Below are 26,426 nucleotides of genomic sequence, written 5' to 3' on the forward strand. Positions count from 1 at the left end.
TTAATATAGAACAGTAAAATCAAATCACATAGTTAGTAATGGACCCGAGTGTAAGGGTAAGAGAACTGGCACGTTAGGTGGAGGAGACACTGAGTCAAGGTAAAAGAGGGTCGAAACGTCGACAACTGTTTCTCCTGTGTCAACTTCACGCCACCGTTTTCTAGATTAATTGTATCCTGTGAAGTATGTCTTTTTCAATGAAGTTTGCCAATACATTTTTGGCTGTTTTGGCTATGTAACTAATTGCCAATTTTGTTCTAACTGTTTGATTTTACTGTCACACATTCCTATCACTTCCTCATCCTCACCTTGATCACTTCCTCCCTTCCTCCCTGGGGCACTGTATGACCTTAAATACATTTGACCATTTGCTGTGTATATTCATTACACTTGATCCCTCAGTGAATTAAAACTTTGTGGATTTAATCGTTGTTTTATGATTAATTCTTTGAACTGTGTATATTGCTGCTGACAAGGGCCTGGGTAACCGTCCTTCTGGTTCCGGTGGGGATCCATCTGTAGATTTTGCGCAGCATGCGGAGGGTGTTGAAGCAGAAGGAGGAGACGGCGTTGACTTGCTGGGTCATTGAGAGTGATGAGTCTTCGATGAACCCCAGGTTCTGTGCGTGCTCAGTAGGTGTTGATGCAGCTCCCAGCTCAGCCAGTCACCAAGAGTCGTCCCAGGCGGCTGGAGTGGAGCCAAGGATGAGGACCTCCGTCTTGTCTGAGTTCAGTTTCAGGCGGCTGTTCCTCGTCCATTCAGCGACGGCCTTCAATCCTTCATGGAGGTTGGTTTTGGCGGTGGTGGGGTCCTTGGTGAGGGAGAAGATCAGCTGGGTGTCATCGGCGTATGAGACGATATTGAGGTTGTGTGATTGGACAATGTTGGCGAGCGGTGCCATGTAGACGTTAAAAAGGGTCGGGCTGAGGGATGATCCTTGGGGTACACCGTAAGTGATCTTGGTGGCTTCGGATCGGAATGGTGGGAGGCAGACTCTCTGGGTTCTGCCGGTGAGGAAGGAGGTGGTCCAGTCCAGGGCTTTGTTGCGGATCCCCACATCATAGAGGCGTGCGCATAGGGTGTGGTGGTAGACGTGTCGAAGGCAGCCGAGAGGTCCAGGAGGATGAGGCCACGGTTTCGCATTTGTCCAGCAGGGTTATGATGTCGTTGGCGGCAATGAGGGCGGTTTCGGTGCTGTGGTTGCTGCAGAATCCTTATTGGGATGAGTCCAGGGTGTTGTTCTCCTTGAGGAAGTGGGTCAGTTGCTTGTTGACGATCTTCTTGATGACTTTCGCCGGGAACGGGAGCAGGGAGATGGGCCCGAAGTTCTTGAGGTCCTTTGGGTCTGCCTTGGGTTTCTTGAGTAGGGCCTTGTTCTTGGCGTGTTTCCAGCTCACCGGGAAGGTGGCGGTCTCGAAGGAGCTGTTGAGGATCTTCCTGGGATGGGGTGCGATGACGGGGCTTGCTTTGTTGAAGATGAACGGATGGCGAGCCAGAGCGAATGGTGTTCATGATATGGATGGTGTTGGTAATGTTGATGTGGTTCCAGGAGAGCAGGAGGCCAGTGCGGCTGGGGGACGGTGGGTTTGATGTGTAGGCGGCTATCAGGGAGGTCTGGTAGTTGAAGCTGTTGTGGATGTCTGTGATCTTGCGGTGGAAGGTGGTGGCTAGGGAGTTGCAGAGGTCTTGCGACGGCGGGATGTCGTTGGAGCTGGGGTTGGCGAGTTCTTTCACGATGTTGAAGAGCTCTTTGCTGTTGTGTGTGTTGTTGTTGATGCGTTCCTTGAAGGAGGTTCTTTTGGTGGATCAAATGAGTTGGTGGTGCTTGCGGCTCATGTTCTTGAGAGCTGTGTGGTTATTCGGTGTCTGTTCGTGGCACCACTTCTTCTCGAGTCTTCGGCAAGTCTGCTTGGATGCCTGGAGGTCGGCGGTGAACCAGATGGCCCTTCTGTCGGTGCGTCTTTTTGAGGGTTTCCTGATCGGGGCAAGAGTGTTGGCACAGTCGTCGATCCATTGCCTGAAGTTGCGGGCGGCTGTGTTGGTGTTGATGAGGTCGGTTGGTGGGTCTTGGGTGAGGGTGGTGATGAGCTGGTCTTCAGTGACCTTGTTCTAGCTGCGGTGGGGGATTCGTTGTGGGTGGTTGTGCGTGGTGTCTTTCCCGAAGGAGAAGTGGATGCAGCGGTGGTTGGTCCAGTGGAGATGGGTGGTGTGGCTGAAGGTGACGTGGTTGCTTGTGGAGAAGATGGGGGTAGAGCGTGTGTCTGGCGGAGTGGGTGGGTGTTGTGATAAGCTGTTTGAGTTCGAGGTTGGCGAGGTTGGTGAGGTTGGTGAGCAGGGTGGTAGAGTTGCTGTCGTTGGTGTTCTCAAGGTGGAGGTCCATGTCCCCGAGGAGGATATAGTCTGTGGAGGCCAGGGCGTGATAGCTGACGACGTCTGAGATGGACTTGCTGAACTGTGGCCGGGGTCCGCAATGGTCAATCAGGCAGTGTAAAACGGGTTAGAAATATGCTGAGGTATCCGAATTGGCATTGTAATGGTTTTGTTCTTTTCTTTACAACCGAAGTTAGCAAGTTTGAATTGGATCATTGATATCATCCTCTCGCATACCATGCAGAGTACCAGTGCGGTCCTCTATCGCAGCTTTGATTTTTAAAATGTATATGCTCTCCCTTGATCAGCATCTGATGCAGTTTTATATGCATGCTAATGACACCCACATTTACATATGTCTGGAGAAAATATGTTTAACATCAGTAAGAATCTCAATCACATCGACCATTAGATGAATGAGACCGTCCTCAGTGTAAATGGAGCCAAATTTGAAGTCCTCACCCTGTGGATGAAGTGTGCCCCCAAATCATTACCCTTCACTGACCTGCACATTTAGAGTGTCATGGTTCAATTTACTACACGCAGCCCCAGACACCTTAAGACATTTGTTAAAATTGGAGACTTTTAGAGAGGAAGCGTCTGGGTATACTTTTAATAAGAATATGGTAAAAGCCTTCGAGGTCTCTCAATGCACAGTTGCACTTTTACAGGAGTGGAACCCAGCACACCTGAAATTGTTTTTAAAACATTTGGCCCCTAGAATCAGTTTTGAATCTGATAAAGATCACTGTTGTCAATTGAAGCACTATAAACGTTTGCAGAACAAAAAGGATTCAAAACTTCTGCTCCTTACTTGCGTTTTCAATTAAAGCATGGCGTAAGGAGTTGTATTTTACTCTTACGCTTGGGTATACTCCCTTTAGCTACTTTTTTAGCTAGTTGGGAAGGTGCTAATAACCCTAAAGGTTTATGTGAACTGTGCAAAGGTGGCCAACAAGATTTGCCCATGTTTTATTAATCTGTCCTAGTGTGAGCATAGTTATGGCCCACCAATGTTATATAATTCCAATTCAATTAAAGTATAACCCATTGTCTGCTCAAGATTTAATTACATTGTGTAACTATCCGGTTAATGAATATGTTTGCCATAATCTGTTTAAGTTCTTAAAAAGCTTTTTGAAGCTGTTTTAAATTATGAACACAATCCGAAGATTTTACCTTATCAAATTCTATTTAATGCTGTTTGAGTATGTGGTTGAACTTTGCTACTGTACCATCTTGTAGTGAGTCTAGAAAGCAAAAGTGTTTTAGCTAAGTATTTTTATGAGTATCTAAAATTATTTTAATTCTGTATTTGTTGATCTCAGTTGAGGTCTGGATCAAATAAAATGTTACTGTTTACTGTTTACTGTGTCTTGGTTAGGGTACCCCATCGCAAACCTGGTTCACACACCTCATTTAGATACAAGCAGACATTGTCTTCTGTCGACATAGCCCCCGTTGCCTCCCTCAACAAAAAATGTCCACTGATGGCCCAATGGAGGAAGGACATTACTGCACTAGCCCTATTTAGAGTGAATGCTCACATGTCTTTTTTCCTGTCCATTACAGGCAGGGAAACCCTGGTGATGAGCAACAAGAAATCAAATATTGGCTCCACATTCTGGGAGAAAGCACCTAGGGTGTGGGGGTCCTCTTTTTTGTTTTTCAGAAAAAAACCTCCTCTTTTGAAAATGTACTTCTGAAAAACAAAAAAATGTAAAGGGTAAAGTGAATGGTCATCAAAATTGCCATCAGCCATCCACCAACCATTTGGATTTTGTATACTGAAAGGAACAGCCATCACAACTGTTCCTTTCAGTGTTCAGAGATGACCGCTGGAACTGCAGTTGCCTCTGAAATAATTGGGCGGTAGTCCATTAGGGTGACAGACGTAATGTTCTCCCCTACCTTGCCAGACTGTACTCTGTCTGCCAAACCTTAGATTAGGCCATTAGTTCCTCCCCTTATACCTATACCAAAGGGATAATCCTGCCAATCATTTTAGACTCAACCTTACCAATAGTCCAATAGTCAATGTATTTGTCAAGGGAGGTAACTTACATCTTTCAGCCTTTAGATACTTTCAGGCCAGTCATTCCGCTGACAGTAGCTCTGGTAATGGTTCATCTCACATTATCAAACCAACAAAGGACACTGTTCCTAAACGCCGGGTGCAAACAGTCACCCAAAGCCTTAGGGTGAAAAAAGTCGCCCATATATTCAAAAAAAGAAAAAGAAAAAGGAGGAAATAGAAAAGATAACCTAGGTGCAAAGGATCCACCCAAAGAAAGGTGAAAAAACATATTCTGTCCTCTGTTGCCCTCACACACCCCTGGGGGTGTCATGCTTCATCATCGGGCATTTGCTCCTCGTAGGGCCGGCGCTGCAATTCCCTACGGGACCCCCGAAGGGCCTCTTTATCGGAGATCTTTTTTGGACAGCCGGATGGTGCATGCTGGTGTGTGGGGTGGGGGCTCAATGAGGGTAAAGGAAGTGTGTGCAAAGTGAAAAATAAGTGGGGGTTAAATATGCAGCGAATGCCTCATTTGTATACCCTTAGCAGACTTAACTGCTAAATAAAATCTTGTTCCTGTAGGCACACTGACCCTAGGTGTCAAGAAAGTCATGGATCAACATGTTTCGCGATTATGTCGCCATAAGGGTCGTTGGCGCTTCATCAGGACGAATACTATAAAATTAAAGTGCATGGAAGTCAAATAAAATACCCTCTAAATTTATCCGGGCGGGCAGCGAGGTTGTCTACCTATAATACCTAGGAAAAAAGAACATTGTCAACCACAGGTAAAAGCATCAGTAGCAACTTGATGCCATATAATGTGCCACCGCTGTGTGCACATCGCTTACACAAACGAGCAGAACAGGCACACGAGACACCAAACACCCAAGTAGATATTCAGAGGGGCCCATACCCAGTGAGAATTAGCAATCAGAGTCTAGATGGAACACCCAGTAGCATTACCTATGTACTGGTTGTAAGGTGGCAAAATTAATAGCCCCGTATGTGTTAGAAATGTCTCAAGGTTTCAGTGACTGGTATAAAAATTATTATATTTAAGTTCGGCACCATCAACATTAAGTGCCGTCGTAATTCTGGATATTCCAAAATGCTCACCTCGCTTGATCGAGGGATATCTCCTCTGGTGAAAACACTGGGCGCCCGTACCCTACCGGGCTAGAAAGTACTGGAAAAGTAAATAGGAATATGTAACCATCTGTAGCAGTAGAAGCCGGGTACAGACGGTTCTAAGCCACAATGTCTAAATCCATTCTAAAAAGACTAAAAAGACTTATATTTGTCCCGGGGTGCTATCTCCTGTACACTTACCCATTCAGTGTGTCTGCCAATAGCGAAACAGAAGTGAGTCGGACGTTAATTCTCATTAAGTAATTAGGGCAAGCGCCTGGGCATAAACCCTTTCCGGGTTGTCCTACGGTAATCAGAAGGTGGACGTAAGAGCCGGAGCGCGAATTCAATGCGCATGTGCATACGTATGGGTAGCTACTCCCCGGTGCGAGCGCAAGGGTTCAATACATATCATTTTGTCTGATTGGACAAAACTAAGGTTCACCAATTCGTTACTAAGGCTGGCCAGTCTATGCTTGTGGGGACCATGGGCCAGATGTAGGTAACTTCAATTTACCGATTCTAAAATACCGAATTTTACCGATTGGGTATTCCAGAATCGGTAAATGAGATGTAGCAAAAAAAATCTGTATTATTTACCGAATCGTTAAAATTCGGTATCGGACATTCGGAATTTACCGAATCGGTATGTACCGAATCGGTATTTCCCATTCATTCCTATGGGCCAAAAGGCCCATAGGAATGAATGGGAAATACCGAATCAGTAAATACCGAATCGGTCAATACCGAATTGGTAAATTCCGATTCGGAAAGCAAGCAAAAGTGAAACTTAAGAAAACAGCCAATCAGGTACTACCACCCTCCCCCTCCCTACCAGGAAGTGGCTACACAGGCAGCTGCAACTAATTAGAAGGTTCTGTAGAGGCAGTCAGAGCACAGCAGAGACACAGAGCAGCAGGGAGAGTTTTGTGGAAACTTCAGCAAAAGTAAAATGGCAAGCAGCAGTGAGAGCCAGAAGGCTGAAAGAAAAAGGAAGATAAAGTTCAGCAGCATGGAGCTGCAGGTACTGGTAGAGGACGTGGTGAGAGTGCACATCAAACCTTTTGGCAGGCACTCCCTCATTGTTACTGAGTCTGCCAAACGTAAAATATGGCTGGCAATAGCAGAAAAAGTCAATGCAGTGGGAGTCACACCCAAGAACATTGAGGATTTAAAAAAACGATTTTATGACATCAGGAGCCTCACCAAGAAGAAGATGGCTGAAATACACAAGCAGGCTGGTGTCACCGGTGGAGGCAGGAACCCAGTGCCCCCCCTGACTGACCTGGAGGAGTTGGTGGCCTCAACCATAGAGGCAGACAGTGTTGTGGGACTCGGAGATGTGGACAGTTCTGCCAGAGCAACAAAAAAAGGTAAGACGCATGCGCAGCATGACACCCCACACCAACCTGCTTCCCTTTAACCTTTGTGGACAAGCCAACCCCAGTCCAGTATTGCTTGCACTATACAGGAGCTATGCATTATGGGAAATGTAGTCAGCAAATGTAAGAACCTGTGTAACTGCGCAGACATCAGCAAGTCACTGAAAGTAAAGCAGAGAAATGAAAGTGAAGTGTGTAAAGCATTTATTGTAGTGACTGTGACACAGTAGCACACAGTTGATATACGCTTATTTATACCTAGGTGCAAAATCAGCCAGTCGACAAACAGAAACAGAAGGGACAGCACCAGCGAGGGAGGAGAGAGATGAAGCAGGGCCAAGCGAAGTACAAGCCACGCAGGAGGAAGGTGACACGACTGGCATCTCACAAGTAGATGAGACAGTACAGACCCCAGAGTTGCTGCACTCCCCACAGCTCTCACAATCCCCTCCCCTGGTTTTCTCACCAGAAACCTCCCCATCACTGTTCCTGTCCACTCCTGCAACCCCACCAGTCAGGAGGCGTGTCGTGGCCACATTACCAGCAATGGAGTCAGCAGAGGGTGGGGATGAGGCTCAAACCACTGTAAATGTCAGTTCTGCAGCACCTCAGTCCAGTAATGAGCCAGTCACAGCGCGCAGAACACAACGCGCACCCAGTAGTGCAGGTGGACGTGGAGATGGCACGGTGTTCCGTGGTCTGGAGGGGAGCATAGTGTGCATACAGAGGATGCAGGGCAAATCGATCCAAGTCTGCCATCGCCAATTCCGAGTCCTGAATGACAAAATAGGAGACATGGGGAAGGGCATGAGTGCAATTGTCGAGTCCAATAAGGAGATAGCTAAAACAAATGCGGACATTGCTGCTGGGATGCAGCAGATGAGTAACACCATGACACAGCTCTGCTCAAAACTAGACAGTCAGTCCCACACAAGGCGCAGGGAGGCCCGTATCCACAATACGGCCATCAATCGTCTGGCCACTGCCACATCCCTGCTTTGCCGTAGGGGCATTAATATGCAGGAGGCCTTAACGCAGAACACGGCTGAGGTCACCAGGGGCATGGGCAGAATCACAAGTGCCCTAGAGGCCATGCTTCTTTCACACACTGCGCAGAATCCTGCCCTGGACGTTGCAGAGGCTAACGACAGTAGTAGCCGGAGCAGCATGGCAAGCGCTGTTCTGGAGCCTCGGAGGAGTAGCAGGCGCCCAGCTGAGTCTGCAGGTCGTGCCGAACACAGTGACCAACATCAGAGTGGCTCAGGGAAGCGCGGGCGCAAGTGACTTTATCGGTCATGGGTGAAGTAACCCGGGACATACAGCCCCCACGTATGTAATGTTTATTTAGTTGCACTTCCGTGCTTGAACGTTGTGGCAACATTAAATTACGTTGTTCCCATACACAACCTGTCTGTGTCTCATTACTTACTCAGAAATAGTTGCGTGTAATCTCATCACGTCTGTATCTGCCATCACTTGGTGTTGTCACTCCAGCAGGTTGTGTTTCAGGCTCAGCAATGTCGTCGTCATGATCCTCATAGTCTGACAAGTCCACCTCAGTACCCTTCTTCACAGCAAGGTTCTGCAACATAGCACAGGCAGCAATGATCTTACAGCAGGTGATGGGGGTATACTGCCTTGCACCTCTACTCTTGTGCAAGCACCTGAACCTGCTTTTCCAGATACCAAACGTACGCTCCACTACATTTCTTGTGCTCTTGTGGGCCCAGTTATATCTCCTTTGGCTGGGTGTTGAGGGGTTGAGGTAGGGGGTGAGTATGAAGGAGCGGAGGGCATATGCACTGTCACCTAAAAGGAAATGGGAATACATTACTCACATGCATACATGTACTTCTTGCAGCTATAGGCGTTATGGGTGTCGCACACTGTGTCTTACCTAGCAGGTATCCTTCACCAAATTCCCCTGCAGTCAGCCGTGCATAGATGCCGCTGTTTTGAAATATGTAGGAGTCGTGGGTACTCCCAGGGAATTTTGCCACAAGGTCAGTGATGTGGCACTTTGCATTGCAAATCACCTGCACATTGATGGTGTGAGTTGACTTCCTATTCCTGTATATATATTCGGTGGCAGCAGGGGGACAAATGGGAATGTGCATGCCATCAATGTATCCAATTATATTGGGGAATCGTGCCATCTGGTAAAAGTCAGATTTTGTTTGGACCAGTTCAGCATGGGTTGCAGGAAATGATATGTATGGTCCATCCTCTGTAACATGGCGTCAAGGAATTTGTGGAAAAACCTTGACAGGCTGCTCTGAGTTACACCACCTACCGCAGCAACCACACTCTGGTAGCTACCAGACGCAAGCAGGTGTAGGCTGCACAGCACCTGCACGTGGGGTGGAATAGCGTGTGCCCTTGGGGTAGTGTGCTCCAACAGTGGTTGGAGGTCCCTGATGAGGTCCAAGATGGAGTCTGAGTCCAACCTGTACCTCTGGAGTATCTCTGCCTCTGTGAGCATTAACAGGGTGATCCTCTGTCTGTACACCTGCTCCTCTCTCTGCCATTCCCTCTCTCCTTCCTTCTGTAGCCGTAGCTGTCTTGCAAAGACATAAAATGCCGCCATTGTGCAAGAAGAATTGCATTTTGGGTCCATTTTTATGGGTTGCACCTGGTTACCACCTGATTCTAATCCATGGTAAATACCGACTCTTAAATACCGAATTTGAGGCAAATTCGGTATTTCAGTGCTTACCTACATCTAATTCTTCATTTTTACCACTTCTTATTTACCAAATCGGTATTTTACCGAATCGGTAACTTTACCGATTCGGTAAATTTACCGATTCGGTAATATTTCCGATTCGGTATTTTACCGATTCGGTAATTTTACCGATTCAGTATATTTTCAGATTCGGTAATTTACGGATTCAGAAACTTTAAATTTACCGATTCGGACGATTTTCGGACTCCTACATCCCAATTGCTCAATACCGGTCGGTAACGGCCGAAAATACCGATTTTTGGCCATTACCGACCGGTATTGGCCTACCTACATCTGGCCCTAAGTCTATTATATATATGGTCCCCACAAGCATAGACTTTCTGTACATTACGGGGATCTGTCCAGGAACAGATAGGTATGATGTGCATCTACGCGGGCACCCCACGTGAATGCAGGTATAAGTTTGGGTGTGCAAATGAGTGTGCATATTATGGAACTAGACAGCTATAATATGGTAAATACGGGCAGGTAGAATCACATCCCACTGTCTCTGAAGGATCTTTACTGTCTTCTAGTGGTACATCAAACTAAAAACTCTGCAGAGTTTTGGGAGTTTTCCGCACTCTGCGTTATGCAGAGCTTGTGTAGTTCCGATAAACTCCACTCTACTTAGCGGGCGGAGGTTTGTTCCTCACTCGCACTGTTCACCGTCAAGTTGGCGAGCGCGAGCAAGGAAAATCCACCTCCTGCTGAGATTTTTCCTTGTTCGGAATCGTCAACGTCAAGTTGGCGATCTCGAGCATGAAAAATCAACCTCCCGGCAAGATTTCTCAACGCGAGTGGTTGCATTTCTCAGTTTGTGTCAAGAAAGCTGCAGCTCGAGTAAAAAATATACTCGAGCGGCAGAAAAGAAGCAGTGCCTGCTTGTGCTGTGCATGGGGTTCGCGATAATTGCACAGTGCGGACAAAGACCCAGTGCTGAAAATCACAGCAACCGGTGTTAGACCCGGGTTCCCTGGTTGGCTGAGGTAGGTGCCTTAGGCCAAGTAGGGACCCGCGTTCCAACGTCAGGGAAAGGAAGGTCATCTTCTTAGATAGCCCCGTTCACCCCCTCGGTAGCTTGGCACGAGCAGCCAGGCTTATCTTCAAGGCAAATGTGTAAAGTATTTGCAACCACACTCACAATAATCCAATGATGACACCACAAATAGACTCCACGCGAGTTTTATAAAAACGAGTATAATCTTTATGTAAAAAGATATACGATAAGACCACACAATATAAATCCAACAAAAGAGGTTGTGTAATATTTCTCCTTGTTGTTAGGTCAGCCAGCCCTTGTAAGTTCTGGCGATATTAATGAGCACTTCTAAACATTCTCCTGTATGCCTAAAAACATGTCATTCAGTTTGTGATGCTAGAATGAGGTACTTTTGCAATGTAAAACTACTGTAATGCGTAACGTAGCAATCATACACTTTGCAAGGTAAAATAATGCAATGCGTAATACAACCACCAGATATGTAATTATGCAAAAATAAGGCAATGCGTAATACACTAATCAGGTAATTTGTTATGCAGGAATAATGTAATACTCAATACGCTAATCTGGTAGTTCGTTATGCAGAAACAATGCAATGCGTTATACGACAATCAGGAAGTTCGTTATGCAGATAAAATGCCTCATACAATAATCAGGTAGTTTGTTATGCAGGAATAATGCAATGCGTAATACTCTAATCAGGTGCTCGTTATGCAGAAATTATGCAATGTGTAATACGACAGTCAGTTACTCCGTTCTGCAGAAATGGAATACTGCGTATTACACTCAGGCCCCAATCACCGGGCCTTAGGCGGTCTCTCTTCATCTCCTGACTTGCAGTCAGCCTCTCACAATTGCCCCCAACACGGTACGATGTAATCAAAATGTGCAGCTTTGCAGTCCGGCCCTTGTACCGCCTCTCCCTTGGCAATACAGGCTGCGATACGAGCCGAAGCAGAGGCTCGCTCTGCCAACACGAGAGAGGCCGAGAGCATCTCCCTCTGAGCCTGCGCTCCCGCCCCTGGATTCAACGCACGTTACCTGGGGGGCACAAACTCACTCTCCTCTCCTCGTCCAGCGGCTGGGCCTCCAATGCAGCTTTGTGAATTGGCAACGGCGGCTCGGGCCGGCAACTCAGCTCCTCCGGGACTGCCGGTCCGGGCAACTTCAGTTATGAAGATCTCAGGCTGCCACAAAGCACATGCACACAGCGTCACTGAGTCTTCCTTACGCTTCGGGTGCACAATCACTGGGCACTCCACACACGGGTCTCAGGCTGCACGAAGATCACACGCACAGTGTCGCTGAGACTCACTTTACTCCGGTGCACACGATAACAAGGCAAATCCTCACGAAGAGCTCACAGTGCACAACGCACCCGCACACAGTGTCGATGAGACTCACATGAAACGAAACTTGAGAACGAAGCATCACCTTGTATACAGGAGAATGACGTGTTGCAAAACATTGATTCTACTGAGTGCTGAGTGCTTGGCGTGAAAGGACAGGATGACTGAGTGCAAAGAATAAGATGGCGACAGACACCAACAACCATTTTTGCATTGAGTCTTGCATTTATTATCCAGTGTAAAAATAAACACAACTCCTTTGCATAACATATTGAATATGTTATGCGTTTATAACATCATGTTAATACAATTATGCATTTCATTAAAACCTCTACACCGCTGGTGTATCCTCAACCATGGCCTGCACGTGACGTATGTATGCACACCTGTGTCAAAGAAACTCAAACCTGCACATATTCAGTCTTTGCACAAAGAGTGGTGTCAGTGTACGTCATTATGACCTGAAACATACCATGTGCAAATACAGCTATGAAATGGCACCCCCACCCTGACCTGCACATACCCGGTGAATGCATCCCTCTGCCACGTACCTTGACTTGATCTGCATGCAGGGGCGGCTTTAGGCTCATGGCGGCCCTGGGCAGGGAGCCTAGGTAGGGGGCCCTGGAAGAGGGGGTCCGGGCGGGGCGGAGTGCTGAGGCCAGTGAAGAGGGGGAGGGGAGGGGTGTTTGGAAGTGGGACAGAGCCGGAGGCTGCCAAATCCCTGCCAGGAGCCGCCACTCAAATATGTATCCATCCTCAGAGGATTATTATATTAAGGATATATATTGGCATGATGGCCCATGGGGTTTGGCGGCCCTGTGCAGGTGCACAACTTGCACATGCCTAAGGCCGCCCCTGCTGCATATATGGATATGCAAACACAGTTTGGCCTATGCGTTGCAAAACTGACCTGCGGTTGCTACGTATAGCATTTCAGAATCATCTTAAGATGGAGGGCCATAGTTAGGAACATGAGTATGAGCCCGTAGGACTTGGACATGAGTGGGAGCCTCAAGGGCTCAGTATGAGGACATCCCATGATGGGTTCCCTGATGGTGAACAGGAGAATCTAGACTGGAGGGAGCGCTTGGTCCTCTGGGGACCTGTTAGTCAGTGGGAAGTGTGGATCGCAAACAATGAGTAAGTTGCAGCTCTCTGAGGTTCATTTGAGTCGAAGATTTGCACATTCTTTGTTCCATGAAAACTAGGAATATCTTGGAATCCTGGTACGAGGTATCTTGTCAATGTTTCATATACTATGTTATGTGAATAATAAATAATGTTATTAAGCGAATTGGCGCCAACAACATTGGAGTACCATGGAATAATCTCCTTTTACAGCATTCTCCATACAACGCCTTTTTAAGTAGCTTTCTGTAGCTGGGGCAGATGCTGGCTCATGGACCCCAGAGGTAAAAGTGTTGAAAGGAAATTATCCTTTATATATTTAAAATCAAAAGATTGGGTACATAAACCATGATGATGAGCTTTTATGAAGCCTCAAATATACTTATCATCATTTAAAGGATACATAATGCATTTAATGAATGTTGTCTACCTATTCCTTTTTACATGCTGCTCATTCTCAAAGTTCTATAGAGCAAATAGCTGGGTGTAGAAAAAACACAGAAACAAGGGGTGCCCTCTGAAATCAGCACCTGAAAAAATAGGATGCACTGATTAGAGTGGATTGGGCTGTCGTAATGCAACTACAGAAATATACATATAAATTTTGTAAAACATTTTTTTTATTCGTTTTTACATATAAAATAGGGCAGACATTGCAGTTCAATCGATCATAGGGCATCACTCTGCAACTGCAGAAATATGATACACTTACATATATACCAACACATAAATGATCCGTAACAAAATGTTAATTTCATAAGGGGTGGTCGCAGGGGCGGCCTTAGGCATGTGCAAGCTGTGCACCTGCACAGGGCCATCAAACTCCAGGGGCCACCACACCAATATATTTCCTTAATATAATAATCCTCTGAGGATGGATACATATTTGCGTGGCGGCCCCTGGCAGGGATTTGGCGGCCTCCGGCTCTGTTCCACTTCCAAACACCCTGAACCCCCCCCTTCACTGGCCTGCGCGCTCCACCCTGCCCTGACCCCCTCTTCCGGGGCCCCCTACCAACGCTCCCTGCCCAGGGCCACCATGAGCCTAGAGCCACCCCTGGTGGTGGCGATGTTCGCACCAAGAGCACGGGCTTCTTCTATCCATGCCCCACCTAAAACCTCAGCCTTACACTCAGTGCACACTCGCAGGGCTGCCATGGTTGGGGATGTAAGGAAACCATAACGTGTTCTGGCGAGGAAGTGACGGGAGTGGTTTGCTGAGTTTCCCTGTGCTCCTTTAGAAATGTGTCTAAGTTCTGTGGATTTTTTACACAGTGTTCGAATGTTAACATTTTGAAAGAAAAAGAATGTAATCGAGGACGAGGCAGTCGAACATTTTCGCCAGCTTTGTTGGAGTCGCATGCATTCAGCCTCGCAGGTGGTTGGTTACGAGCCGCCGGATCGCTTGCTTTGGTCTGGCCATGTGTTAGCTTCCCTGGCTCGTTTAGTTATGTCTGAATAAAGAACTAGGGATGTGTGCATTGAGGGATGGACATCGTTTTCAATGTGACTGTGAACTTCTGTAGGTAAAGGCTGACGTTCTGCCCGCGGAGCCTTTTTGCGCTGCCTCGGCAGGGTATCTAGCCCCAGCAGCTCTGCCACCTTCCGGCCCTGGCACCTGGGTGCTGCTGCCGCGAGCCCTTCGTCGGGCAGGGAGAGATGCTGTGAGAGGCAGGCTGTGCGAGTCCCTACGGACAGCTCCAGGCTCCCACCTCGGCCCAGGGATTTTCTGTTTATCGACAACGCTGGACATGGAGATGGAAAGGACCAAAGCGAGGGAGTATCCGTCCAAGAGAAAATTCTGCGCTGTGCTGCGGAAGATGAGAAGGGAAATCTTCTCCTGGTGAGTAACGAGGAAGTGGTGCGGGCTGATGCAAGCAGGATGGGTCCCAGAGTGTATGCCTGGTTGCTGATGCTGAACAGAGAACATTGGAGGGCTGGTAAATCATTTAATTTGATCGGAAACTAATTTCATTGCGCTGCGCGAATAGGGAAAGGATGCCCGGAAACAAAGCTTGCTGTATTTGGCACGTGGGGCAAAGTGTCGCGTGCTTGTTTACTGTGACTCTGAAAGTTCAATAGCCTCTTCTTTGTATTTCCACTGACCATCAAACGCACATCTGGCTCAGCAGGCCCGGATCTGGGGCGCAGCAGGTGTCCAAGCCCCCAAGAGATACCCCTTGCCTTCCCAGGGCTCATTCATGATTGAAAACGCCTCCATTTTATCAAATTTTCACGTGGGCTACCGGACTCGAGTCTATGCCCTATCATTTCAATTGTATGATAAGTAGGGTGACCAGATCGTGCGACCCAAAAACCGCGACATTTCGCAAACACAGAGGAAGGACTACAACTTTACATTAATAAAGTGGCAAAGAATGACAGCGCTTATCCTCATAGAAACACAGAAGAGGCACTAAGAAAATAAATAAAATGTAATTTTTGAAACCAGTATCATACCTGTTAATTAAATTGCTTATTCATACTAGCTGCTTACTAGTTCTGCTTTTGAACCCCTAAAAAAGTGCCTCCCTCTGTTTTCAGTTCACCGTTTTAAAAAACGTGACATGAACCAATTTTACCGAAATTTGCCGGGACAACTGTTGAAAAACCGTGACAGTCCGGGCAAATTCCGGGACGCCTGGTCACCCTAATGATAAGGATGTTTTCTCTTTACTAAGAAAATGTCAGGTTAGTTACTGGTAATCTTCATTCTCCTAGTCCAGGTTGTTCCATTTCATCATGCCAATATCGGCAACACACCCCACCCGCATGCACAGCGATCTCATAATAAAACACACAAGACACATTGTTGGAGAAAACATTGCTGCAGGTTTTTTTGCTTACAAAATATGCCAACATTGTGGGCCAACTTACGGGCGATCCGAGGGCAGGTATCAGTGACACCCCTAGGCTGTCCTGCCCACATGAAGTGCCAAATTGCACCTTGGCCTAACCAATAGGTGTTCACCATTTTTGGGGGTCACCCCTTACATCCAGTGGACCACCAGTCCACCCATTTAATCACTCCCCTTGAGGGGGCGGAGCGTATCCAGGTAAGCTCCCGGTTGCTCAGTTTTACAACCGCCCGATGGGCTAATGGGGCGCCGTCATTTCTCCAGGGTCCTGCCCAAAGAACTTCCTGGGGTTGTTTAACATTTGTACCCTTGTTGTGCTGCTGAAGAGGGTACCCCTATGTACCATTCAGCCTCTGGATCACCCTGTAACTCCTCCTGCAACACAAAACAACAAGTTAACAGCCTTCCTACCCTAGCCACCCATTCAGCCAACACACCCGGTAAGGGGTAGGGAAAGAAACAGCGTGAAGTCTCTGCATGCAAAAGGATCGCCAGATGGGTGTGGGAGGTCTTTATACCTGCATCCCTGCCCACTGGTGCGCCGGAAATGATGTAGTTAGCAAGCGCAGGAGCCCGAGCTGGTCCAAACATCAGACTGTCGAGTTTGTGGCCTGATGTCGCACTAAGGGGGCCGCCGTTCTATGGGGGCTCCCTGAGTGGGCAGCCTCATAGTGTCAATATCGGCAACACACCCCACCCGCATGCACAGCGATCTCATAATAAAACACACAAGACACATTGTTTGTTGGAAAAAACATTGCTGCAGGTATTTTTGCATACAAAATATGGCAACATTGTGGGTCAACTTACGGGCGATCCGAGGGCAGGTAGCAGTGACACCCCTACGATGCGCTGCCCACATGAAGTGCCAAATTGCACTGTGGCTTAACTAATCGGTGCTCACCATTTTGGGGGATCCCCTCCTTGCATGCAGTGGACCACCAGTCAACCCATTTACTCGCATCCCTTGAGGGGTTGGAGGGTATCCAGGCAAGCCCCCGGTTGCTCAGGTTTACAATCGCCCTAAGGACTAACAAGGCGCCGTCGTTTCTCCAGGGTCATGCCCTAAGGACCTCCTGGGGTTGTTTGGCATTTGCACCCTTGTTGTGCTCCCGAAGAGGGTACCCCTATGTACCATTCAGCCTCTGGATCGCCCTGTAACTCCGCCTGCAACACAAAACAAGTTAACAGCCTTCCTACCCTAGCCACCCTTCCAGCCAACACATCGGATAAGCGGTAGGGAGGGAAACGGTGTGAAGTCTAGGTGCCCAAAAGTATCGCCAGATATGCGGGGGTGGTCTATATACCTGCCTCCCCAACCACTGGTGGGCCGGAAATGATGTAGGTAGCAAGCCCCGAACCCTGAGCGGTTCCAAATACCAGACTGTCGAGTTTGTGCCCTCATGTGGCACTAAGGTGGCCGTCGTCCTATGGGGCCCCCCTGCGTGGGCCGCAGGCAGCTTTAAAGTGCCAATATCGGCAACAGACCCCACCCGCATGCACAGCAGTCTAAAATTAAAACACACAAGATCCATTGTTTGTTGGAGGAAACATTGCTGCAGGTTTATTTGCATACAAAATATGCCAACATGGTGGGTCAACTTACGGGCGATCCGAGGGCAGGCAGCAGTGACACCCCTAGGCTGCCCTGCTCACCTAAAGTGCCAAATTGCACCGTGGCCTAACCAATCGGTGCTCACTATTTTGCCTGATCACCCCTTGCATCCTGTGTACCAACAGTCCACGTATTTACTCACACCCCTTGAGGGGGTGGAGCGTATTCAGGCAATCCCCCAGTTGCTCAGGTTTACAACTGCCCGAAGGACTAACGGGGCACCGTCGTTCCTACAGGGTCCTGCCGTAAGGACTTCCTGGGGTTGTTTGGCATTTGCACCCTTGTTGTACTCCTGAAGAGGGTACCCCTATGAAACATTCAGCTTCTGGATCGCCCTGTAACTCTGCCAAAGCTCTGGGTGTGGCCCGTCACACCCAGGCCCCCCGACCAAGGCAGGCATTCGTACTTACACCTGGCTGCTACTAGGGCATCACCCAGGTCCAACAGATTCATGTCCAAACACACTCTAGACAAATGGACCCCATCCACTTCAAAACATCCTGTGGTCTTGGCATGCAAGAATCTGTGTCGGATAAAGCGAAACACCTCTGTTCCGTGAATTTGCGCATGGCACTGCGTACCCTCTTGCAAGAAATTTCCACGGCCTTTCCAGACCTGGACAATTCACATCTACTTCTTACAGGTTACGAGTCCTTTGAGCTGGAAAATTCCCATCTACCCCTGCAGTTGTTCCCTGGCCCTATCTGGGGAACCTCTTGAAGTATGCACTAAAGTGACCCTGCCTTATTCATCAAGCCCTTCTTGTTTCATTTGATTTTGAATCCGGGTTGCACCAAGACCTCCTGCTTGGTGGGCTTGTGCATGTTTACCCTTCCGTAGGCATGTTCAATGCCCTTCCCGGTTTTGCGAACAACTGATCTCTACTTTAACCACTTTTAAGGGTGAATTCCCTATGGCGCCCTCTGTGACAGTAAGGGCCTTGCTGTTAGGTGTTGACGAGTTGTGTGTTTACCCAATACCTCCCAGTCCCTGGTATAAGGATGCGCTGGGAAACATAGTGGTGTTAGCCTCCAACGTCATCACTATAATTGTTAACAGTTATTGTTTGTGGCCAAGACAATACCCTTATCTCTACCCGCTGACCTCCATTGTATGGGAGTACAGCGCCGGCCAGATATATTACCATAGAAATTAATACTTCTGCTCTCTTCGTGTCCAGACTTCTGGGTGGTATACTCCATTTTGCATTATCTGCTAATATGTACAGTTGCACATTGAGGTTGACTAAGCCTTTGGTTACCCCCTTTGCTTGGCAAGTCCACATTTGGGGGTTCAATCTGATGACCATGTGCGGCACCAATCGAAATATGGACCCTCTGGAGAGGGCCATTGGGCGAGGACAGGGTGCAGTCTTCTGACCAATGCTGTGTCGCCATGCTGGTGTCCCCACCCGAGTAGTAGCCCATAGACAACTTTTGCTGATGGTATACTAGAGTGCCAGCAAGGTTTGCCAATGCTTTTGGATTCGAGGATATGGAGTAAAATATATGAGCAAATGTACCTGCACCTTCTTAAATATGAATGCCAAATGTGTTCTGGTAGTTGTCAGCATTTGTGCTCCAAACCCAACTTTTTCACCGCTATTGAGGTAACAGCACCCTTTTAGGAATGACAAACTCACGTCCCACCTGGCTAAATAGCGCTTTTTCGTGTGTAGCTAGATAACCCTACTTTTGCTAAAGGAATACCAGTGTGCCAAACAGATGCCAATGCTTTTGGATCGTGATAACCTGGAGTAAAACATACAAACCAATTTACCCGCACCTTCAGAACTGAAAATGCAAAATGTGTTCTGGTGTTTATCTGCATATGTGCTCCAAACCCATCTTTCTCACACTATTGAGGCCACCGCACACCTTTTGTATGACTTCATGTCATTCTTGCCTGCAAGCCTGTCTCATTTGACTGTGATATTTAGCTCCTTAGTCACCCTGCTGATGTTCCCACCCCTGAGTAAGTAGCCCATTGCTAAACCTCTGCTAATGTATACTAGGAGTCAGGCCAGGGATAGAAAAGCTTCTAGATGGTGACAACAGGAAAAAATTATGTACAGCATTCAATCCCATTCTAACCGCGGGCTCTAGTTGGATGCAGTGTTGCCGTACTGATGCACCAACCCTGGCATGGTTCGCCCATCACCCAAAATCTGATACAGATATTGCTGGGATGCAGCCAAGGACGCTTTTTGTTTTCAAGATTTGGGTAACTGAAAGCTCAAATCTTGCCTGCCCTCACCTGAGAGCACATATCTGTTAACCAACCACTAAGTTTGCACCTCAACTGTTTTATTGATGCACTCTATTAAACCAATATTGTGTCATATCCAGTCCCAGTGGGTACTTACCATTTGTTCATCACCAAGTCAGTCCCTAGTTAGTTGACCATATTAATCTTTTGGTTTCTTTACACTCTTTTCCTTCTCAGACTGCACCAAGAAGGCATGGTGACCCGAGTCCCAGAGTTTAATTAAATTAAACCTTAAAGCAGTATTTCTCCGGCATATCCTACCATACGACCTCTAGCTAGGGTACTAGCTCGGATACCCACATTGCTCCTTCTCAGTAGTAATTTGTAGTGAATCCATGATGTTGCAAACAGCGAGGACCATGCAGCAAGAAAACCCATCTGTGTCTATAGTTCCATCTTGTGACACCTGGGCTAGCTGGGCTAACCCATCTGCTCCTATTCATGTGCAATTCATAGCGCTGACAACCGCAGGGGCCTAATACCAGGCTGTGTATCTGCGGCACAGAATAAACTTGAATAATCGGCTTGGTGTGAGTGGGTTATCAATGCTGCCTGGCTTTAGTGCAATAACTTTGCCAAACCACTCCTGACATGATATGCCAGTGCAGGTAAATTAAGAGTTAAATCTAGCCCGCCTTACTTTCCACTCAACCAGTTATCGGTGTAGAGAGCTTGTTGGAGCATAACATAACACAATGTATTTGTGTAGTGCAGGTGCTCCCATAGGCATGTTGGCACTGAATAAGATATATTGTAATACCTCTCACCTATAATCATTTTTGGCAACCTCAGAAGGATGAGGGGTTAGTGAGACCCACCTTCGGTTAGATCCTATGACCACAAGGTCGAACCCACCTCCAGACCCAACAGGTAAATCAGTCCAGGTTTTCTTTGCCAAGACCTCTCCTGTGCCCTTTGTACTCACCCTCTAACCCACAAGTGACCATTTGACGGAACCCAGCATTAATCTAACCTTCCTATCCTTACAGCCTAGCAACCCTCACCGCTCCGGATGCCTTGGTGTGTGAGCATCCGCTGGTCGCACCTGTTAATACAGCGATTAATCAAATTAATTAATACAGTGTTTACGAATAAAACTATGCACAGGCAATTGAGAATTTCACATGATTGCAGATGTGAAACATTTTGGACTTCTCTGTCACAATTCAATTAGTCCACACAAGAACAAAGGTAGACCTGCGACTCCTCAGAAGGCGCATGCTTTTATTATCCTGATTTTTGCACACTGCGCGAGGCGACTGCTCAAGTGTCTGCTGCCCCGATCTTTAATCTCAGTTGATGAATGACAATGTATGCTTTTAAACTGCGTATATGACTTGTATATTTGCATACAAAATATGCATCACCTAACGTCAGTTTTTGTAACTAGCTAAATCCTGCACAGCAACCAGTTCGTTCTCCAGCAGGACCAGTTTAACCATTTCATCCTTGAGAAGTCGCTCAGTTTTTAGGTCACGCCTGCCAATGCGCTTGCGCATTGCTGGCGAGAGATATAGAGGCTAAACCAAGCTCTGATTTCATCGAGTGCATGTGGCGCTCGTGCACCCGCTTGCCCGAGCCTCCTGCCTCAGAGTGCTTAGCTCACTTCAAAGGGATCCACTCCCCTGCCCCCTGCTTCACACTTTTCACGGCCGCCAGACCGTGTCTCGCATTTCTCCGCCCCCTGCTTCACACTTTTTACGGCCACCAGGCCGTGTCTCGCATTTCTCCCCCCCCCTCCCCACTGCAATGCCAAGAGCTTGATGTTTTGAACTGCCACAGACACCGCGCACAAAGCATGCTTGCTTTCTAATAGTAGACTGCACATTCTTGCACAGAGCCTTGTGGGAGTCGCGCGCGGTGTTCAGGCTCCCCGGTCTGCATGGAGTTGCCTTTGTCCAGTTCAGTGGGCTGTGTGTGACTTTGGTGTTGGGCGCCGGCAGCGCCTTGTTGTAGGTTGCCTGATAATGGACAGGCTCTTTGAGTGACCGAGCATGCAGCTCCTTACAGCCTCCATTCTCCTCCCATCACCCACTTGTTTTGGTTATTTTGTGAATTCAGCATTGTTGACTGTGTGACTCTAATTTCTCCAGAGCTTAGTTGGGAATTACACATGCAAAATAAAATGAATTTGCAAGGACCGTGTACAGAATGCTCTCTTGGCCGATCAACAAGGAGTCCGCACTGCTTTATTTTAAGTACGAGGACCGATAAAGCTCGCCCCCACTCTAGAATATCTCCACTCAAACGAAAAAATAAAATTTTCCTCAATGACCATGCTTTAAACAAGAATTCCCTTAAGACTTTCTAAACGTGCTTATTCTGCCACCCTTATTCTGCTGCTAAGTGCTGTCAGTTTAACTCGCACGAAGTCACATTCCCTAAAGAGAAAGGCTATATCCAAGTGAGTGCTTTACCCCTCACCCACTGAAACTGCTGACCTGTTGCTCCGGCATGTACACAAGAGTGGCACACGCTACGCACTACGATTGCTGCATGTTTGCGGCCATATTGCTAGTGCTGTTCCCTTCTGCTAGCACTCCATACTGTCACCAAGCTAGCTCTCGGGGAGTCTCTCGTCTGCTTTAGCGATGTAAACATCCCACGCATTCAGCTGGGGGCCACCCCCTGCTGCTGCACAGACAGTGTTCTCTATGTTACCGTTTCGACAGCCGCCCACTCAGCCAGAATCCTAATGTCGGGGCGGGAGTGGACTTCCGGTGTATATCTACACAGCACTTCAATGGTGCAAACCCTAGTTTCTCTTGTGCAGCATTCTGCCAGAAGCACGTCCCTGCGTCGGCTTCCCAGCGCACACACCTTCTGACGCCACTGAGCGATGGGTGTTAATATGACCAAAAGTTGGGCCGAGGAAATTGCCAGTGCCCACCACAACCAGAAAAAAATGGACCCTCGGGGTGCCCCTCCCCCCTCCATTCTATTTCAACAGACATCCCTGGGTCTCAGCAATATTAAGTTTTTGTTTTTTTCTTTTGAAAAGCGTCGCTGAGTGTGTTCTGTCTTTCTGAACACGCTCAGCAGCTGGTTTCTCCCCCGTCCCCCAATCAACCCCCTCCCTGCTTGATTAAGGGCTTTGCATTTGCATGGTGTAGGAGAGTGGGGTCTGCAATCCTATGGTCACCCCCGATTTTTTCTTTTTTCTTTTTGCTTCACTGGTTTACGACTTTCCCTGGCTGTGGGCCTGCTAATCAGACCCACAGCCTTGCTGTTCTCTCTCTAAATTGACACACCTGTACCTTAGGTGCATTTACCAATTGGTACTTGGCCACCTTATCAGTCCCTGTACAGCATACCTTAGGTATCCAGGGCCTAGGTGTACCCAGGGCCTACCAGGGGCTGCAGCATGTATTATGCCACCCCTGGCTGGCCACCCAAATCTGACACAACTGGCTGCACGACAGCTGGGGCAAGGTGGTGTAAACACCCTTTGCTTTAGATATAGTATCCCTATATCTAACCCTAAAATGGACACATATATTCCTATCAGTCACTCCTATGGCAGGCCTTATCAATCCTGAAGGCAGAGTGCTTGGAATTATGTGAGACGGTGCTCTGGCATGAGCTGAGCCCGTTTGCAGCTTGCGGAACCAAGTCCTAATAGCTGTTCCATGATAACGCGTACCATATACTCTTAAGTGCATTATAATCCTCGCAGTTATTTGCCAACTTTGGTATCGCTTTATCAAAACATGTCGAGTAAGGTGTCATACGATTTGGAATACTAACCCCTCGCCAATTCTGGCGACGGGGTTAGCATTCCACCCTTCTAGAGGGACACGACATGTATGTAACTGTGAACCCTGGTTAAAGTTAACTCGAGCCTCAGCATCACAAAATGGATGCTGCCACCACAGACACAAGTCTGACCTCCTGCTGCTGGGAGTCCTTCCAGCGAGGAGAGCTTGGACAAAGGGTTTCCTGTCCGGGGCGGTGCTAGCACCATCCCAGACAGGGTTTTGTGTATCCCAGGTAGGCAGGGCTGTGAGGAAGGTGACTGCAAGTGGCACCCCGGTGCTCACTGTGCATTTGCCGGCTCAAACCAGTTCCAGGGGCACCCCAGCCCCTGAGCTGGGGAAAGTCCGGACAAGGGAGAGGGGTGTAACCACCCCCCTCCTGGTCCCACCCATGGGCAGGACCTAGTCTCGTGCCAGCCCCTTTTCTTAGGATAAAGGTAGGAGTGGGCCCCCTTCCCAAATTAGATAATCTTGAATCTTGAACTACTTTCCACGAAAGGAACTCTTGACTTTCTTTGAAGACTCTCCCTTGTGGCTAAGGAGTAGCCACCCTGCACCCGCAGGCAACACCTAAGCATCGCGGTTTGCTGCACGTCCATCCTCCGGATCAAGACTCAGGGGTGTGGAATTTATTAAAATATCTACTTGTCCATGGGGCAAGTTGCTTCATAAATCTACTTGTCCTGTAACAAAATCCACTTGTCCCTTTGGTTCCATGTGGTTTGGCGACTGATTGTGGCAGCAATCTCATTGTATGTGAGCTCTTGTATAGCCTCTCTGATTGTGCCAGGGCTCATGCAGTGGTGGTTTTTAGGTCTCGGCTAAAAGACGCGCGTAAGCGCGTCTCCGCCGAGATCTTATGTCAGGGACGATGCTTCCCAGGAGACAGGGTCTGTCGCGCGCTTTGCCTCTCTGGAGGCGATTTCCGCTGGCCACGCGCTCGCGAACGCGCTCAGCTGCTGTCTCCTGGGAAGCAGCTACACCACACGCGCATGCGCAGAAACAGCGACAGACACACACGAGCGCTCATGCACGCACGCACCCACACATACAGCGAACCCAGCGTCGCATGCATACACACACACACACACACACGTGCACCGAGCATCCCCCCCACCCCTCCGTTGTCGCACCCCTCCCCTCCGCCGTCGCACCCCGCCCCCCACCCCTCCGCCGTCGCGCACACACACACGCAGACATACAGGCATTCTCTCCCCCCCCCCCCCCCCCCCCGCTCCGCTCACCGGTCAAAGGCCCTCCGGACACGCAGACATACAGGCATTCTCTCTCTCCCCCCCCCCCTCCGCTCCGCTCACCGGTCAAAGGCCCTCCGACCGCGGGGCTCTCCCTCGGTGCTCCTCCAGGCACTCCGTGGGCGCGGGCTTCACAAAACGGAAGTCCCGCCCCACGATAGGTTTCGTTTTCTCAGTCCCGCCCCACGTTAGGTTTCGCTTGCAGCTCGTTGGGTATAAAAGCTTGTTCAGTCCAGGCGCGGATGATCAACTTATTATGATGCTGGCTTAGTGCTTTGGTTGCTGAAACCTTGCCTCACACCAGTTCTCACACACCCAATACTGGTGGCTAGGGTTGTCTAAGAGAAATCAGGCAACTTCTTAGCGATACAAACTATGAAACTGACCATTATTAAAATACAGATCTCGCCAGGCCGTGGCACACACAAGTGCAGTTCCCGTAATGACAGCGTGTGAGACTGTCCAGGGGGATGCTAATGCAGGAACATCTTTTCTCTCTTTTCTAGAATGAAGTCTGATCCTCAATAAGATCGAGGTGATTTCAGAAATGAAAGGAGTTGCATGAATGTCTGCTGCACATTTCACCATTCCCATCCAATTGCCCTTTTGCTCAATACGCAGCAATTTTATACTGAACAAAATATATTTATCGACCCTACTGGTTTACAAAGGTATTCTCTTATACTATGTTATAATTTACTTATTTATTTAATCAAACTGGGGTTAAATTACCGTTAGACCCATGCCCCACGTGGCAAGCTTAGTTACTTGTTTAGGTTAAAAAAGATTTCTATCTAGGCAAAGAGTGCATTAGAACACTTTACAGAACGTGGATAGTTACACATTTATCAGCATGTGTCCACCACTTTCAGCACAAATCAGAATGCATACATATAACAAATAGGACATTATTTACCGTTTGCTTCATAGGAAGCAGGAGTTCAAATAAAAAACAAAAATAATGGCGACTAAGAGGAAAATAGAGATGAAAGAATATGAAGTAACGAAACATTGTATGCACAAGTAACATGGCAATAACATATAAACAAAAAATAATGTGTTATAAACATATTTGAAAGCGATGAAGGACAACATTAATCGCAAGTGAGATCAAGTCATTTCTTCCCTGCGCAGCGATAATAGAGATTTTATTGTACTTTGTCCATGTTTATAGCAGGATGAAAGTCTTTCATATAGGCCCAATGGCATGATGTAATGCCTCATTTTACTACAAATGTTACTCAAGAAATATTTTTGCTTAGCATGCTTAATCGCTGAGTGACATCATGGGTAGCTTAAACTAGGAGAGTCGACAAGTCTATTTTTATTTCATCTCCCCCCGTGGCGAAAGGTGCGGCGATGTTAGCAGATCGCCCCTCTCATAAACCATCAACAAATAGTGAATGGGCAGAGCCAGCAGAGGCCAGGGCCGGTCTCAGACTCAGGGTCACCTGCTGCGCCCCAGGCGCTGACATTCATTGCTGCGCGCGCCCATTCGTCATATCAGACAGCGACCAGAGCAGCAGAAGGCCGAGGTCTCCCTCTCAGGTGTTGTTATTAGCGAGGGT

At 47.9% G+C, this 26,426-nt stretch overlaps 1 protein-coding gene across 2 annotated transcripts in view; it reads left to right on the top strand.

Moving 5' to 3' along the window:
• The window catches only part of SLC35F2 (solute carrier family 35 member F2), a 322,015-nt gene that overhangs the window by 17,767 nt on the left and 277,822 nt on the right, over nt 1–26,426 (top strand). The window contains exon 1 of one of the 2 annotated variants that reach the window (XM_086935239.1): nt 14,568–14,952. The exons of the other annotated variant lie outside the window; for it this stretch is intronic. Coding sequence (XP_086791365.1) covers nt 14,861–14,952 — 92 coding nt within the window. The 5' untranslated portion in view covers nt 14,568–14,860. Of the gene's footprint in view, nt 1–14,567; nt 14,953–26,426 lie in introns of those variants that run through there. 2 annotated transcript variants of the gene reach the window in all.

The sequence above is a fragment of the Lissotriton vulgaris genome, chromosome 8 (genome assembly GCF_964263255.1).
Source record: "Lissotriton vulgaris chromosome 8, aLisVul1.2, whole genome shotgun sequence".
Lineage (NCBI taxonomy): Eukaryota > Metazoa > Chordata > Amphibia > Caudata > Salamandridae > Lissotriton > Lissotriton vulgaris.